We start from the raw sequence: 16,450 nt of genomic DNA, 5'->3' as shown, positions 1-16,450 counted from the left end.
GCAGCTATGAAAGAAAATCCGCAAACACAAAGGTCAAGGGCAAAACCGTTCACGTGTCTTAGGTAAGAGAACGCAACATCAAGAAACAGCTTCCACTTATATCCCATGCTCAATTGTAGCATACCTCAAGGCACTGGAAACGCATATTCATGCTGTTTCGCATAGAAAGAAACATATGCAGCGCATATGGTTTTCTGTGCGATCAGAGTTTTGAAAGAGGCTCTAGATAACCGTAATCCTCTTATACTCGACAGATTAAGGAGAGCAAGCAGAGTGGGCTAGTCTGTTTTCAACACTGCAGTCTTTCCACAGAACTTTTTACAATGGAAAATATACAGTCGTCAGATAGAGCATGAGTGAACGCGATGAATATGCACTGTAACGACGCAATGATACTTCAGAACAGTTTTAACTCCAGTCTTAAGTCAGAAAAACATGTCTGGTCGGTTGATTGCGATTTCTAGAATATGAATTATTCACCAGCGTGTATACATTGGCTCAAGTTTCTAAGTTTTGAGAAAAGAAAACTCATACCCAAATCTAAATTCCCACACGAAATACAATAATAACTGCACATGTTGGGCAATACATTATCTAGTTTCTCAGCTCTATAAAACCATTTTATCTGCATTTTTGCGAGTTCTGGAGATAGTAATGGCCAAGAAGCTTACTAGCTACTCTCCGTAATGTGGATAAGTACACAACCTGCCTGATCATAAACAATGTCATTACTTTGTACAAGAGTTGCACAGTCCAGCCAGTCCCATAAACTCCGCATCTTCATGGCCAAATATAATTGGGAGATGATTTATTTTGGTAGTAGAGTACGGTTTTTGAGGTTAATAGATAGAACCCTTTATCACATTATGTTTTTCTTGTTCTAAATTGAATATCGGAAATGGTGAAAACCCTCAATAGCCCACCAACTGCCCAAATCAGGTCTCAGTGGCTTGTTAACTGGGTGTTAATATAGTGTATTTATCCATTTTCATAGACTTCAGAATTTTTTAGTTTCTATAATTCATAAGTACAAAACAAGTTTTATTTATAGTATTCTAACAACGTTTACATAAAACAAACAAAAAATGAAGTACAACCTGATAAGATTCCCCACTTTTCCTATTTCTTTCATAAGATTCTGCCATGTTTGAAACGCTATCTCCTTCTTATCTTCATCACCACTCGAATTCGGATCGGGGCCGTCCGATTGTGTTCGGCTTTGGATTACAATATCCTTTGCTAGAGGTATAGAAGAGAGTGTGAGAAAATTTGTAAAACCCTTCGAAAAGTCTTCGTGATTGATTTTGCCATCTCCGTCCTGGTCTAGGTCCTGGAATATAGCATCAGCCTCTTGATCACTTGTTCCAAATTTGGCACATAAATCATGTAATTCTTCCTGTCCTAAGTAGCCTGTCCCTCCAGTGTCGTAAGTTTTAAACAAGTCTTCTAGTTCAGCAGAAGCCATCTTGGATTATGTGAGTCAAACATAAACTGTAAAGTAATCCATACTCACATCAATAAAGTTTACGTACTAAGTTAGTGAACTGACGTATTTCATCTTCAAAAAAAAACTAAACTAAAATTCAGAAGAAGAAAAAAACAGCTTATAATAGATTATTAAGGATTCACAGCAAAATGTGGTATCATGAAGGTACAAATTCATATCTTTTGACAAGCAGTATTAGTTAATATAAAATACATAATATTCGTATACTTGTTTGATATTTTAGTGCAACTGCAAAGGAAACAACTGTATTTATCTAGTATTACGTTCTTGATAAAAAAAAAATATTTTTCTTGTGATCTTCATAGAATTAAACTGAAATTTTGACAAATTAAAAACAAAAATAAAATAATTCATTCGCACGTTGCTGGTCCACGAATGTAATTGAACATTATTTTCAGAATATGCGCTTGTTTTGCACCCATTTCTATTCTCTATTTAAAACTTATCAATAGTGATATTTTTTAAACAAACAACAAAAAAAAAAAGAAATGGAGTTCTAAAACTTATCGTTATGTGAGTCTCAGTAAAATTCACCTAGGACGTATGGAGAATGTTGTAAGCGTAAGCATACTTTATGGCATATGAGGCGAAGAGAAACCTGAAGCTGAATTTGGAAGCATCTAGCATAACAACAAACATATCTGTAAGGATGCTGGTTTCAGCAACAAAACATTTTTGATAAAAAAATTAAGTGAAGCTGAGTGTCATAAAAGTATCCCCGCTCATAACTCTACTAAGTATTCATATTTTTAAATAATTACTCTAAAGTTGGTGAAGAATAGAGGGACTGTGCACAATGTATTGTTTGTTTGGTTGTTTGCAGAATTCGAATGATATCTTTGCTAGCAATCCATATTTTGAAACCATAAACTAAAGGGAAGTTAGCGTCATCTCCGGCTAACCTTTCTACTACTCTTTACCAACGAGGAGAGAGATTGACCACCACATTATGACACAACTACGCCTATAGGGAGGAATCTATTTGAATCTTCGTCAGGCATATTCTGAGCCAAATGCTCTCACAACCAAGCCATACTATGCCTTTATATAATGGAAAAAGAACGAAATTGAATATATTGGCCTAAAAAGCGAAATGTGATGAATAATGTGGTCTGTCAGAGCTTCAAGCTTACAAATTTAGGTCATTACTTCAGTTTATGCTATTACTTCTTCAGAGTGCCCATCCCCCAAATAAAAAATTGGCACTGTCAATCTGATATTTCATCAGGACAAAAACCAAAACTTTAATTACTTTAATATATTAAAATATTTATTTGTGTGTATGTTGCTATGCATAAAGCTACTTAATGGTGCCATGCTCACAAAAATAGATATAAATCTGATTTAGTCAAAAATACATTAATTGTTGAAATAATTAGGTTCAATTGCTTGATACTCAGCAAAATGACTTACCTGAAACCTAATTAAAAGAAATAATGTATAATGTAACAGACCTATATTTCTATGGTTCTCAACTAGTAGGTAAAAAACCTACAGCGAACAGAGAGAAATCTGAAAGAGATTCCACGATGGTTGACTACGTTATATTAAACCGATTTTCAGCATGCAAACAGGTAAATCACGTGACAAACAGAGCCAGTATGAAGTCACGGACAAAAGGAAGTATCAGAACTGCATTTTGTTATTAGTTGGTGTTTCATATATAGTGTGGTGTTACCTAAAGCTGATTGCCTTTTCAAAACAAAATACAGATACACACAAATACACATGTGAAACTGTGCTTAGCTCAAGAATTTAGAATTTACAACACAAATATCTCTTGTGCGTAATATCTTTTGAAGAAAATGCAATATGGATCAACTAGAAGCACCAAGGTATACCATAAAATACCTGCATCTAATCGATTCTCAGCTTCAATACAGATCTTGTAACAAGTAAGAATCTATGAACACACGTGGTTAAAAGCTATCCATGAGCACAGGAAACAGTATGCAACATAATTAAGAAGTATTTCAGGCTGAAAAAAAAGGCCAATGGAGTATTTGTTTATCAAGATAAGGCTTATTGTCGTATTCCCCTTTCAGCCATCACATGACTCAAACAGCTGGAAAGTGAAACAAGTACTAGTTATATTTCATGCAAAAACACACATGTCAAGTCGTCAGAGAATACACCTATGGCTGTCTGTGCGATCGACTGAGAATCATCATCCTCGTAAACTATATGAATTATGGAAAGCAAACAGGGAAAGAGTGTTGTTTAGGATATGAAAACCGTTTGCAATGGAAACTACACTGCTTGACCGTTGAATAGCATATGACCTAACTTGGAAACATAAACTGTAACAACATGGTGAGACTTCACAATCGTTTCAGTATAACATATTCACCCTCTGTATAGTTTCAGCTCCTAATTGGCTCAGGAATAAATTTTCGACACCCGTGATAGACACAGCACAGATAGCAAGCTCATTGTGTAATTTTGTAACAACAAATTATAGTTTAAAATAAACAAAAACGATACATTGTTTAATTAAAGGAAATGATGTTTTATTTATAACAGCAATCTTCTCTTCATGCCACAGGTACATTTCTTGCAGATAGACCTATCTTGAATATGGTTGTCCACGAGATTGTAAGAATCATGATTTATTAGCTATACATTAGTAATTACAGTAAAACAATCATGATTCGTTAGCAATACTTCAGGCATTACTGAAAAGAGTCATAATTTGTTAGCTACGGTTTAACATTATTGTAGAACCCTGATGAGTTGATAACTATATTTCAGGCATTATTGTAGAACCCTGGTGATTTGTTAGTTATACATCAGGCATTACAGTAAAACAGTCGTGGTTTGCTCGTTATACCATCATGATTACTATAAAATAGTCGTGATTTGTCAGCTGTATTTCAAGGTTACTGTAAAATATTGGTTATGTATAAGTTATGTTGTGTATGCTACTGTAAACCAGAAGCCATCTTCTGATGAAGCCATACAAAACCCTAAGAGGATAACCTACTGTCTGGAGTCTAGAGAAGTCGTATGTTTCAGTCTTATAAAATTTACAGATTTCAAGAAAGCATTATATTCACTTGAATGAAATACATTCGTGTATTTTTTTTAGGTCAGTTGTACTCTTGTTTATAAGTGGACACAATATAAAAAGTTGAAACTCACAATAATCGTTTTGTCACTCAATACGGCTTCACATCGGTCAGATACTTACCTTTTTTTGGTTCAGTATCGTATGTAGTTCAATATGAAGTTATCACTTCTTCAACCAAAGTCCCTACCTGGCACAAGATTTGATATTACATATGACTGATAAACTTTCACATTTCCACCTTTATTATCAGTTTACCAAGCGGATATAAAACTCTATACACGTAAGTAACGAGCTTCATTGGTATTTCTTATTATCATTCCGTTTGATTAAGCCTATCAATCAGTAGCGATGAACTTGTTAACGTAACACAGATGATTCGTTATTGCTTGAACACAAAATGTTTTACATTTGCTAATACCGAACACGTTCTATGAAGCTGTGTCGATGATCTAACTGTTACGCTCTTTACAATAACTTTAGTGTTCATCCAAGTGGGTAAAAAACTTATTCCAAAGGATTTTGCTCAAAACTAGCGAATATATTCTCACCTCCAAAATAAAATAGTTCTAAAAGATAACTCGACCTTTAAGTAACTTATAACTGGACCCGCTAGTGACTTTAAAACTGATGACATGCGAAACGAAGCATCTATATAAACACCAGCTTATTTCCATGACGCACAAACTCAGGATTCAGGTAGTGGTATTGTACGTGTTTATTATGAATTGAAACACCTGTTAAAAACTCTCGTTACCAGCGTTAGTTTCTATCTCTACTGAGAAAGAGTAAAGCAAAAATTGTGATGTTTTGTGTGACAAACATTTGTCCATAACACTTTATTTAACAGACCTGAAAAGATATGAAGACCGGAAACATATCAGTACATGTTTTCTTATAGTAAAGTAACATCGGTTTATCTACTGTGTCCATCGCGGAGAATCGAACTCCTGATTTTAGAGTTGTAAATCCGAAGACTTACCGTTGTCTCACCTTGAAAATAAACGTCATAGACTGATAACCTTTTTAGAAGTTAATAGAATTATGTTCTAAGTTTCAGTTTCGTAACTAGAAGCTAATAGAATTATGTTCTAAGTTTTAGTTTCGTAACTAGAAGTTAATAGAATTATGTTCTAAGTTTTAGTTTCGTAACGAGAAGTTAATAGAATTATGTTCTAAGTTTTAGTTTTGTAACTGCAATAACAACACAAATCTATACGAGGAATCAGATATTTCTGTCAATAGATTGACAGTTTGTTTGTTTTTAATTTCGTGAAAGGCTACTCGAGAGTTATCTATGCTAACCACCAACCCTAATTTTGAAATTACAGCTTAAAGATAATGCACCTACTTAACACTACCCAACGTCAACCCTTTATTAACGAATACAGGAATTAATCATCATTTATATTGCCTTCATAGTTTAAAGGGGAAGCTTACTCGGAAATGGATTTCGATCACGCGACCTGCAGTTTGCATGTCGAACGCTCGTATCATCAGGCACGTCAAACAATAAAACTTCCTTCGTTGTATATGTAAAAATTTGGATTACGATGCAGCGTTTTCAAGCATTTGTAAGCTAGCTCTAGGAAAGGCGTTTAGTGATGTTTCGATATAAAACTGCACAATAGACAATATACGCTCTGTCTACCGCAAAGAATCGAATCCTGGATTTCAGCTATGAAAAACTGAATAGTGTTATTGCTGACGCGCCTGGGAACTATGTGTGTGTGTTTTTTTTTATAGCAAAGCCACATTGGGCTATCTGCCGAGCCCACCGAGGAGAATCGAACCCCTGATTTTAGCTGGTAAATACGGAGACTTACCGCTGTACTAGCGTGGGTTCCTGGGAACTTAGAAAATGGAATGATAATAGATTCATCAAAACCTCTCACGCCAACCACTGCCGAGATTGTCATTCTAAATTGCAACACCTCTGGCGGAAGATCTATGCATTAATCCTAGATTTATATTTCGTTTTTAAATTTTTAAAGTTATGTGTTTCAAACGATCGTAAGTCTGTCATAAATACACTTACTACTCTACCAACATAACTTGCTCAGTGTTAAAAACTCCCGTCGGCGATAAAGGTTTCAAACATACAATGCTAAGATCCGGGGTTCGATTCTTTCAGTGGTCGGAGCTCAAATAACCCATTGTATGTCTTTGCGAAAAGCAAAACAACAATGCGGCATCAACATAATATACTAAGGGTTAAAATCTTATTTAATAGTAGACAAACATACGATTAATAAGAGTCATTTTTTATTTGTTTTGTACCAATTTAATGTAACATCTATTTAACAGTAGACAAACATACGATTAATAAGAGTCATTTTTTTATTTGTTTTGTACCAATTTAATGAAAATATCTGGAACAGATCACCGAATGCAAATCTAACAAAGAGCCGTTGTTCGAAACCTCATTACTCAGTTCGTAATAAAAAAACTGGCGACTGCTAACTTGTTTATTTGTATTGCATTTTGTTTTGTCTGTGTGGTTATTTTATAAAATATTTGGACCTGCTCAGCAGTAATCTGCAACTGTCGAAACCCCATTTTTCTTCTATTATATGTCCCCAACAACTTGTAAAAATAATGAACTTATTGTTTCCAGTGTAATCATAGTCGGTAGACTATATGTGGAGATGGCAAAGGTACTCAACATGAATTTAAAAGAGCACGCTAAACAATCAACAGTGACAAGTTTTATTTTTAAAAGATGATTGCCACTCATTTTCACTTGTTTCTCTATCCAATAAGCCTCAAATCAAGGCAAGACACCACAGCTACGTTACTAAACCAGAAAGTTATCAACCCACCAAGTTGTTCATCTTTTTCCTTCTAGTTTCAGTTGAGATAACTCTACAACTACCTTATCACTAACGTCAATTTAAACCTATACCCACTTTGTGGCTCAGGGCAGTACACGATATCATCACTCAGTTGCAATAACTAGCGGTTATTATTACTCATCGAAGATAGCTTTTTACAAAAATCTTATTTCTTTAAAAAGCTTAAATACCGGCCAATAATAGGTGAACATTAGATGACTGTAACACGTAGAGTACTTAATGCTTTGTACACCATATACTTGGTGTCTTTAGGGAGCTAACACTTATATCATGTATGAAGTGAAGGAGTAAAAAAAATATATCAAGACACATAACATTAAATTTTATTAGACGCATTCATAGATTACACTAACTTTCATTTAGAGGTTTGTTTGTTTTGTTTGTTTGTTTTGGAATTTCGCACAAAGCTACTCGACGGCTATCTGCGCTAGCCGTCTTTAATTTAGTAGTGTAAGACTAGAGGGAAGGCACCTAATCATCACCAACCACCGCCAACTCTTGGGCTACTCTTTTACCAACGAATAGTGGGATTGACAGTCACATTATAACGCCCCCACGGCTGAAAGGGCGAACATGTTTTATGTGACGGGAATTCGAACCCGCGACCCTCGGATTGCGAATCGAGTGCCTGAACCACCTGGCCATGTCGCGCCACTCCTGGCATGCAGCTTGTTTATCATGATTTAATGGTCATATCATGATAAACATAAACAAAATATAACTAAGAATCTAGGATTTACGAACAAATCAACTTGATTTAAACCTGTTTCGATTATTACACTCTCGCTTCGAGCTCGTAACCATTTTTTCTCGTGTATTTTATAGTATAACATTATTTTGATACTGAAATTCATGTAGGTATGATCTACGTTTTGCTGTATCATCCCTGTATTCTTGTTTGCATTTCTTCCAACACTGCCATCCCTAAATCATTCTATTAGGTCATCCCATCAGTAATATCCGAAAATTTAATACACAAAGTACATCATCATTTCTGTCTTTATAGAGGCTTTAATGACTAAAATATGTAGTAGGACGTGTATAAAAATGTTCATACATATAAAAGAAACTGACCCAATGAGATCATTAATCAAATAAACCCTTATGAAGATGGATGTGTTATAGGAGCACATTAAGTACATAATGCTTTATGAGTTTAAAAAAGGCAATAGTGCAGCAGAAACTACACGAAACATTCAAGGTGTTTATGGTGCGGAGTCTCTCAATGAAAAAAAATGTCGAAGGTAGTTTCAGAAGTTCAGATGAGGCAACAACAGCTTGAGCGATGCGCCAAGTTCAGGTCGTCCTGTTGAGTTTAATGATGACTTGCTGCTGGTTGCACTTGATGAAGAATGTGCTGTAACAGTTGAAGAGCTAACACAGAAGCTCAATTCAACTCAATCAACAGTTCACTGTCATCTGCAACAGCTTGGAAAGGTGTCAAAACTTGGAAAATGGGTCGCCCATGACTTGATAGAAGCTAACTTTAGAGCAAGAGTGGGCATTTGGACTTCTCTGCACTCTCATGAACGTAACTCACATTTTTTAGAATAGTTTAGTGACTGAAGATGAAAAAATGAATATTTTATAAAAATATCAAGCGCCGCAGACAATGGCTCAGTGCAGATAAACTGGCTAAAACACAGCCCAAAATGAACCTCCACCCAAGGAAAGTCTTGTTAAGCGTTTAGTGGGATATCATTGATGTGATCCACTTTGAGTTGCTGCCATTCAATGTAACGATTACATCAGACTTCTGTTATCAACAGTTAGAGAGTTGAAATGTTGCACTGAAGTAAGAAAGACCTGCTGGGATCAATCGTAAAGGTATTGTGTTACACCAGAATAATGCATGGCCCCATTCAGGAAGGATCACATCTGCAAAGATTGCAAAGCTAGACTGGGAAAAACTTCCACATCTTCCTTATTCTCCAAATCTTGCATAATCTGATTATCATCTATTCCAAAGTTTGCAGAACTATCTTGATGGAAAAGACCTTGGAACAGATGATGTCGTCAAAACTACCCTCTCTACATTCTTTTCCTCAAAACCCCAAGAATTATATAGAAGTGATATTCAGAAGCTTGTGAATCGTTGGCAGGAAGTAATTAATAATAATAGAACATACATTATTGATTAAATAACATTAAAAGCGTTTGAAATCCTTTCTCTTTTTCTGAACCTAAAATCGGACGTTACTTAAGGATGACCCGATACATTTACAATATTTTATTATTAATATTTTGTACGCAGTTTCACGAGACCTGCATTCGTAAGTTGTTATTACACGTATAACTGACACTCACGTTTTTCTGAGAAAATTGTACAATAAAAGATACATAGCCCACTAAAATAGTTACCATTCATATTTATTTATTAATTCATAAAACAGTTTTGCAGTTTTGCGCGTGAGACCAACAAAAAAAATCATAATATTAAATTGAAGCTAAGTTGTACTTAGTTAAAAACAAGATAATGTGAGGTAACGTTAATACTTGACAAAATAAAGATGAAACTAAAATCTCCTCTCTGGGAATATATTAGAAACAAGATCACTTGTAAAACAAATCTGGAGCTCGATGGTATATAAATGCAGAGCAAATGAATGGTGTCCTAGTTTACAAAGAAATAAGAATGATAAATGAAACTAAAGGTATCTGGTTTTAAAAACTGAAATAAATGCCAATATTTTCAACCTCACTGAGATTTGGTTTGGTATGAATTTCGCGCAAAGCTACTCGATGGGCTTTCCGCGCTAGCCGTCCCTAACTTAGCAGTGTAAGACTAGAGGGAAGGCAGCTAGCAGTCACCATCCACAGCCAACTTTTGGGCTACTCTTTTACCAACGAATAGTGAGATTGGCCGTAATATTATAACGCTCTCATGGCTGAAAGAACGAGCATGTTTGGTGTGACGGGGACTCGAACCCGCGACCCTCGGATTACGAGTCGAGTGCCTTATCGACCTGGTCATGCCGGGCACCTCACCGAGAAGGCAAAATAAATACCAACACAAAGTTAAAAGAATGTTATTACATTTATCAACCAACATAAAATATTTGTACGATATCGTTTTCCATTTCACGTTAAGATACTCCTGAAAAAAAGTAAGTATTCAATCATTGCTTTAGCAAATGTATCTTTCGAGGTCATCATGTAATATAGATGGCACCTCAACCACTATTGTAACCCTGTTGACCTGACAACTCCTACTATATGGCAAAAGGTATCGTCAGAACTACATATAGTGTGATTTGGTTGGCCAATTGTTTGTTATACACTTTTATGTTAACTCACGTTCTAACAATTTTGATCTTCCATTTATTTATTTGAAGCAAACATGTTACTGTATCGTACTCAAAAATGTCCCCACTTTCTAAATACGTAACTAAGCTTGCTTTTTTGAAAAATGAAAAATAAAAAATAGTTATGACACTCTCGTAAGAATACCAACTGACCTTACAAATGATTACCCGTGAGTAAACTGAAAATGATTTACAATGCTAATTACCGGAGTGCAGATAACGCATTTTAGCTATGCATTAAGAAAATAATGTGTACTTCAGATTCTAGTACAAATAAATTTTGGGTTCTGGTGTAACTTGATTTTTGTGGGCATATATTTTAGTTATATCCAAAAATTATAAAAGTAACGTACAAGTTGCTCCTTTCTTTTTCTAAGTTATATCTTTAAATTTAACTATTTTGCAATTTCTAAGGCCTTTAGAATTCGTGTGTAGTTAAAAGGCTATTCCCTAATTTAATTTAGTAACGTATATTTTTAAATCATCAATTACCTTCCTTCTCTGTGTGTCTTTGTTTTGTTTTTGAATTTCTCACAAAGCTAGAGGATCTGTGACTGCCGTCCCTAATTTAGCATTGTAAGACTAGAGGGATAGCAGCTAGCCATCATCACCCACCGCCAATTCTTGGGCTACTCTTTAACCAACGAATAGTGTGATTGACCGTAACATTACAACGCCCCCACGGCTGAAAGGGCGAGCACGTTTGGTGCAACGGGGATTCGAATTCGCGACCCTCAGATTACGAGTCGCACGCCTTAATCCACCTGGTCATGCCGGGCTTCTCTGTATGTCAAATGTTGCCCAAGTGTTTTAATTTACTTATGAATTAGACTTCCATTTTCACTTTAATGGAAGAAAAATCAAAAATCAGTTTCCCCACATATCACTCTACGTATCTCACAATTTATCAACGTAAATTACGTTCTAGTAAATACAGAATAATCAATTCTTTGCTTGGACAGTTTAATAAAACGACACAACAGCATAAAACATATTTGGCAGGGTATTCAATTCGCAAATGCTGAGGCGTAGTAAAAGTCAGAATTGGTGAACAGAGGCCACCCCTCTGTTGAGTGACAAGTTTGTATCACTGGCTCTCACAGATATCTTATTCCCAAGACATAGTTGTTCTACTATGACGAGTCTCGAGTCTTACTTAATTTGCAACTAAAGGGAAAGTACAGATTTAAACTACATTAAGTGTGATGAAAAGATACATACAAAAACAAATGCACGATACATGTAAATGCAATCTTCATGGAGATGGAAATAACTTTGAAAATATACTTTATTGACTTCTTAAACATATTTCTTGTAAAATATAAGGAAGCCCATAGTATCCGAAATTTAGAACCACATAAACCAATCATTTAAATCATAAATGTAATGTCCATAATCTACAAACAAAAAAATATTATCAACAAATTTAACCACAACTTTTTAATGGTAGAAATTAAAATTTATCAACTACGAAAACACGTTATTACGTTATTAAGACAGCTTTTGAAATAAGGTATTTATTAGTTTATTCCACACATATTATCCATAATTGTTTTTTTGTTGTTGTTATCCTTAGTTGGCAACTCATTCTTCCACTTTGATCACTCTAAAATAAATACTTCCACATTTAACAAAACGCCTCTAACTTAGTATTTCAAGAAGGTACGAGATTATGACAGCATCTTAAATCGAAGTTAATTATTTTCACAGGCTCCAGAAAATACAATACCTGTATATAAAATATTTCAAAAACACCTTTATGAAGATAATATGCAATGCACACACGTGAAAACTAGTAAATATTCTTCTAAAACATTTTGTACGTTTTGCAAAAAAAGAAAAGAAAAAATGCATAACATCAACATTGACGTTTAACCTTATAAATCAAAACAGTAGCAGAAACAAACGTAAATGTTTCTCAATCATGCCAGTATCCAGATCGATGACCATTTTGTGTATTTGTTTTTCAGTGAATGATTTGATGCAATTTACTCAAAAATTGGAAAAAAAAATACACAAAACAAACATTAACTAAGAAACAGGTGAGTGCAAATCAAAATATACAAATTGTATTTTTAAGTTGTTGAAAATTTAAAACAATAATACACATTTTCGTTTCTTATTCATTAAATAAATGTGTATAATTTAGTTGTCTGATAACAACCTGCTGCTGGCCAGCTTATAGTCTACCCAGAAAAGATCTCAAGTTAAAAAAAAAAACAAACCAACCACTTTGAAGAGTAAAGGTAGCCTGGAATACCTAGCAAATTAAACTTTTATCCCTCATTTTTACAAGACAACCACGAGCATGATGTGATACTGACAGGATATCATAATAAAGATTATACACCTACAGATATATGAAAGCAAATTTAAAGTGATTCCAACTAAATGGTTTTCAAAGCATTCACATAAAAAAATTAGTCTGCACCATACCTTTCACAGTCTGCACATGCACAAAATATGCACTAAATATTTCCCTATCTTGACATGTTTATAGGGTTTTGATGAAAAGGATCGCACTTTTTAAAAAAATAAAAGTTTGGAGACAGCTTGACTGGGTAAGAAAAACAAATATTATTCATTACCAAGTCAAACTATCTCCAAGGTTTCATGTTCATAAAGATGTTTCTTTTTCATTATCATTTGCAAACAACTTAGTAAAGAATTTACTCTGGAACTGTTCAAAGTGAATGGAAAAAAAAAGTCCATTTAAAGATATATAGCCATCATTTTTAGTTTATAATCAGTACCAAGAAAATTAGAATGTTTATTTTGCATTGTAACAAATCTGAAACAAAACAATGTTTTATAACTGAAGTTGGAAAAAAAAACCTCATGAAACTCCCCACTTATAAGGTAATAAACATACTAAGAAACAAATTTAAAATTTATTGCTACATTTCTACTAACTTGTACAATAAATATATCTATGAATATTTGTAAACTATTAATATACATAATTATAAAGAAGGATACTTGTATCAGTTTAACTGCTTTATCTTTATTACATAAATTTGTGCAAAGCCACACAAGGGTAATTTTGCATATAGCTGTCCCTAATTTTGAACTAACTGATAAAGGGAAGACAGATAGTCAATACTACTCAATAACTCTTGTCTTATTACATAATGGAATTTGATCATCGCTTTTATTGCATACTCATAGCCCAGGGCACATTTTTTGCACCAACTGGCTGTAGTTCCTGAACTCCTGAATTCACAGTCCTGTAATGTAACTCAATAAGCTACACAGAACCCCTCTCAAATCTAAAGAGCACTGAGATGCTCTAAAGCAGTCATCCTGAAAATCTCCAATATCAAACTAAATAAAATACTGGGTTATGAAACGATTTTAGGTTTATCTTTTTTTACCATTACCTAACATGTCAATATATTTCACAAAGTTTTCACAGTATTTTGAATATCTGAGAAACAAGTTCTTCATGCACAGTCATTACAAAAGGCTTTGAACCAGACAGTAAAATCTGTGAAAGAAGACAATGTATATTTTATCTATTGTGTAAATAATCATAACAGTTTCTCAAAAAAAAAAATCTTTATATGGCTTATCACAGAAAAACACATTTTAAAAACTCAAATGAAACATATGAAAGCAAGAATAATCAAAATATTGTCCATCAGAACTTGTAACACACACACACATTCATAGATCAATTTGCTGTGTCTGGATGTAATTTTTTTTTATTATTATACATACAAATTTGTTAACCATGTCTACAGGTAACTTATTCATTTTACCATTCAAAAGATCATTGCCTATCAGTTTCATAACAGATATAGAAAAGCCTATCAATTTGTAACCCTTACCTTCTTTTTTTTTAAATATTAAAGACTTCTTCCAAGAAAGTGTTATTATAAGAGTACCCTTATTTTAACTTTTAAAAAGAGTTCATCTTATGGCTGGTTTTACATTAAAAAAAATAGCAAAATGCATTATTTTCTATTCCATATTAAGGCTTAATTACTTCCCATTCTTGCAGTGTGAAAAGTCTCAGCAATCATTCTTAAACGACAATGAAGCCACCTAGTGTTGTTTTTTTGTATCAAAAATATGTGAGAAAATCATTTGTTCTCCAAGTGAAACTACACTTTCTGCAATTTCAAAACATAAGTATAGTTAAGAATTACCTGTTTCTTCAGATGTGAAACAAAATAATTCTCTATCATTTAGCATGAACAATGTTCTTAACGAAGATAAGTTAATCAGTGACTTATAGCCCAGTTCTAGCTGTGATAATTGCAACAGAGAAAATATTAGAAACAAAAATCAAACTAAAATTATCTAAATTAAAATAATACTAAATTTTGTAAAATAAGTCAAATTATTATTATAAATACCATTTTTAAATCCATGTATTATTTTTGCCACTACAAATGAAATAACTGGAAAAAAAGCAAACAAAACGAGAAAGCAAAAAAAAACAACAAGATATTCAAGTTTGTTCCTGACAAAGTCCTTCTAAACGCTGTTTTACTACTGAATTCAAAGTTAATTTGAGAGACATCACAATGCTCAGTTGTAATAATTCAGAGCCCCATACTCCACTGCAGCCACAATTTCCAACACTGTCCTCACTAACAGTGTTCTCATTAGCCTCCTGATGTGACGATTAGATAGAGCTTGTGGTTTGGTTACTGATGCTGCGTGACCTATGAAAGGCTGGAGTGTTCTACAGAGGAGTCACTTGACTGGATCACACCTGATGACTCATTGCAACTTTCAGAAATGTCTGTGATGGAGGCATTATTAGTTGCATTTGTTTTGTTGTCACTATTTGGTTGGTTCTGATTGTCCTCAGTAGTTTTAGTAGTGTTCTCACACATCTCCAGCTCTGAATGGTTTCTGTAGAATGTTGGCTGAGGATTTAAAAAATGGAAGTTAGAAACAATTCATGTCAAAATTATGTTGTTAAACTAATCAAAAGCAAATTATACAGCAAATTTATCTTTTCAATACTACAAGACAATCCATATAACTTGTAAATTTAAACTAAATATTATAGTATAATTACCAAATAATAATAAATACAATTTTTATTTTTACCTTTATTTCAATGACCACAAAGTTATATAAAATAGTATTAGGTTATCCAGAAATGTCATTTTTGAACTACAAAGTTTGGAAAAGTATAAGCCAGTGTTGTAAAACACAAACATATTTTATTCAAAGTAAGCACTGATTGCTTCAACACACTTTTGCCGACATATAATGATGCTGTTTATGACTCTGCTGTAGAAATCAGTTTTTATAGTCAATAAACTCCTTGAAAGCTGCTTCTGCAGCTGCTTAGTTTTTAAATCATTTATTTTGTTCAAAAAGTTGTCAAAGTGCTTGAAAAATGAAAATCTGTAGGGGAAAGGTCTGAGAAATAAGGTGGATGAGGCAGAACCTCAATTCCCAATTCATTAAATTTTTGAAGCATCATCTTTGACAGATCTCATAACACCAATTTTTTTTTATTTTCAGTCAGCTCATGTGGAACCAGCTTATCCAACTTTTTTTTTGTCTTTTTAATTACACTCAGGTGGTTGACAAAGCTTGACTTGCTTGTGCATAGCTTTTCTGCAAGTTCATGTACTGTTGTGCAAGGAACTGTTTCAACTGTTTCTCTTAATGTGTTTTCACATAAGGATGGCTTCCTTCCACGACCTTCATGGTTTTCAAGACTTTCATCTCCATGTCATAACCTTTG

General features: G+C 33.9%; 2 protein-coding genes across 10 annotated transcripts in view; both read right to left on the bottom strand.

The window, feature by feature from the left end:
• Positions 1-5,260, bottom strand: part of LOC143248799 (uncharacterized) — a 43,619-nt gene extending 38,359 nt beyond the window's left edge. For 3 of the 4 annotated variants that reach the window (XR_013027184.1, XR_013027183.1, XM_076497545.1), the window contains exons 1-2: positions 4,698-5,260; positions 1,098-1,491 (exon numbers count right to left, since the gene is read on the bottom strand). Coding sequence is in view for 2 of the 4 variants with exons in the window: in XM_076497545.1 (XP_076353660.1) it covers positions 1,098-1,465 (368 nt within the window). In the remaining 2 variants the exon portion in view is untranslated. Of the gene's footprint in view, positions 1-1,097; positions 1,492-2,920; positions 3,034-4,697 lie in introns of those variants that run through there. The other variant, XM_076497546.1, reaches the window with a different exon arrangement.
• A 6,744-nt stretch (positions 5,261-12,004) lies between these two features.
• LOC143248798 (pleckstrin homology domain-containing family F member 2-like) overlaps positions 12,005-16,450 on the bottom strand; it is a 32,176-nt gene continuing 27,730 nt past the window's right edge. For all 6 annotated transcript variants that reach the window (XM_076497539.1, XM_076497542.1, XM_076497540.1 and 3 more), the window contains exon 9: positions 12,005-15,614. In XM_076497539.1, the coding sequence (XP_076353654.1) occupies positions 15,408-15,614 (207 nt within the window). In that variant the 3' untranslated portion in view covers positions 12,005-15,407. The remainder of the gene's footprint in view (positions 15,615-16,450) is intronic.

This window comes from Tachypleus tridentatus, chromosome 4 (genome assembly GCF_004210375.1).
Source record: "Tachypleus tridentatus isolate NWPU-2018 chromosome 4, ASM421037v1, whole genome shotgun sequence".
NCBI lineage: Eukaryota > Metazoa > Arthropoda > Merostomata > Xiphosura > Limulidae > Tachypleus > Tachypleus tridentatus.
The sequence above is the reverse complement of the archived record's forward strand: the minus strand, read 5'-3'. Positions and strand labels throughout refer to the sequence as shown.